The 928-nt window shown below is 46.6% G+C and overlaps 1 protein-coding gene across 1 annotated transcript in view; it reads left to right on the top strand.

The window, feature by feature from the left end:
- The window catches only part of LOC121916168 (keratin-associated protein 10-6-like), a 16,751-nt gene that overhangs the window by 10,578 nt on the left and 5,245 nt on the right, over nt 1-928 (top strand). The window contains exon 2 of the mRNA XM_042440987.1: nt 682-861. Within this exon, the coding sequence (XP_042296921.1) occupies nt 682-861 (180 nt within the window). The remainder of the gene's footprint in view (nt 1-681; nt 862-928) is intronic.

Genomic DNA, 928 nt, shown 5'->3' with positions numbered 1-928 from the left:
GTGGGTTTTTCAGTTGATGTGGCCTTGTTCTGGAAGAGTTTATTCCTGACGTTTCGCCAGCATCTGTGACTGGCATCTTCAGAAAATGCCAGCATTTGTTGAAGATGCCAAAGCCACAGATGCAGGTGAAGTGTCAGGAATAAACTCTTCTAGAACAAGGCCACATAGCCTGAAAAACCCACAAAAAAACTATGGATGCTGGCCAGGAAAACCTTCAACTTCATGGTACAACATTTGATTTTTGAGAGGTTTTGCCCATTTCATGCCCATTTGCACAAGAGACACTGTTCTCTCCATAAATGTCTGAGAGCTGCCGGTGATATTTTGCATTCTGAAAAATTCACTGTTTTTAAAAGGAACAAAATATAACAGTTTTAAAGTACTTTTCTTCCTATTGTTCTTCTTCCTTCCTTTCCTCCTCCATTTCCTCCTTCTTCCTCTTCTCTCTTGTTCTTTTTCCTCCTCCTCCTCTTCCTCATTCCTCCTTTTCCTCCTACTCCTAAATATACCAAACAAGAATCGATTTGTGTCCTTACTCCCCGGAAAAGAATTCTGCTCCAGGGTGGAGTGATGCAAAAGCTTTTTGTAGGCGCTCTCATGACTCCTTTACAAATGCCGTTCTCTCCGCCAGCCCCAAACACTAAGCAAGAGCCTCTCTTTTCTCTCCCCTCCATCTTGCAGGTCAGACGCAACACACCAGCCAGATGTCTTACCAGTGCAAGCAGCCCTGCCTTCCCCCTCCCATATGCACAAAGGGGGCCTCCATCAAGTGTGCTGATGTGTGCAAAAGCTCACCATCTTGTGGAAGCTCATGCGAAACCGTGACGGTGAAGGCCTCCTCTGTGAAGTACGAGGACCCATGTAGCCCCAAGACATGTGCCACCCAAAGCCAAGTGGTGTACTCCGACCCATGTGGCAGCCCAGTAGC

The sequence above is a fragment of the Sceloporus undulatus genome, chromosome 9, assembly GCF_019175285.1.
Source record: "Sceloporus undulatus isolate JIND9_A2432 ecotype Alabama chromosome 9, SceUnd_v1.1, whole genome shotgun sequence".
Classification (NCBI taxonomy): Eukaryota; Metazoa; Chordata; class Lepidosauria; order Squamata; family Phrynosomatidae; genus Sceloporus; species Sceloporus undulatus.
This window is presented reverse-complemented; position numbering and strand designations above follow the sequence as displayed.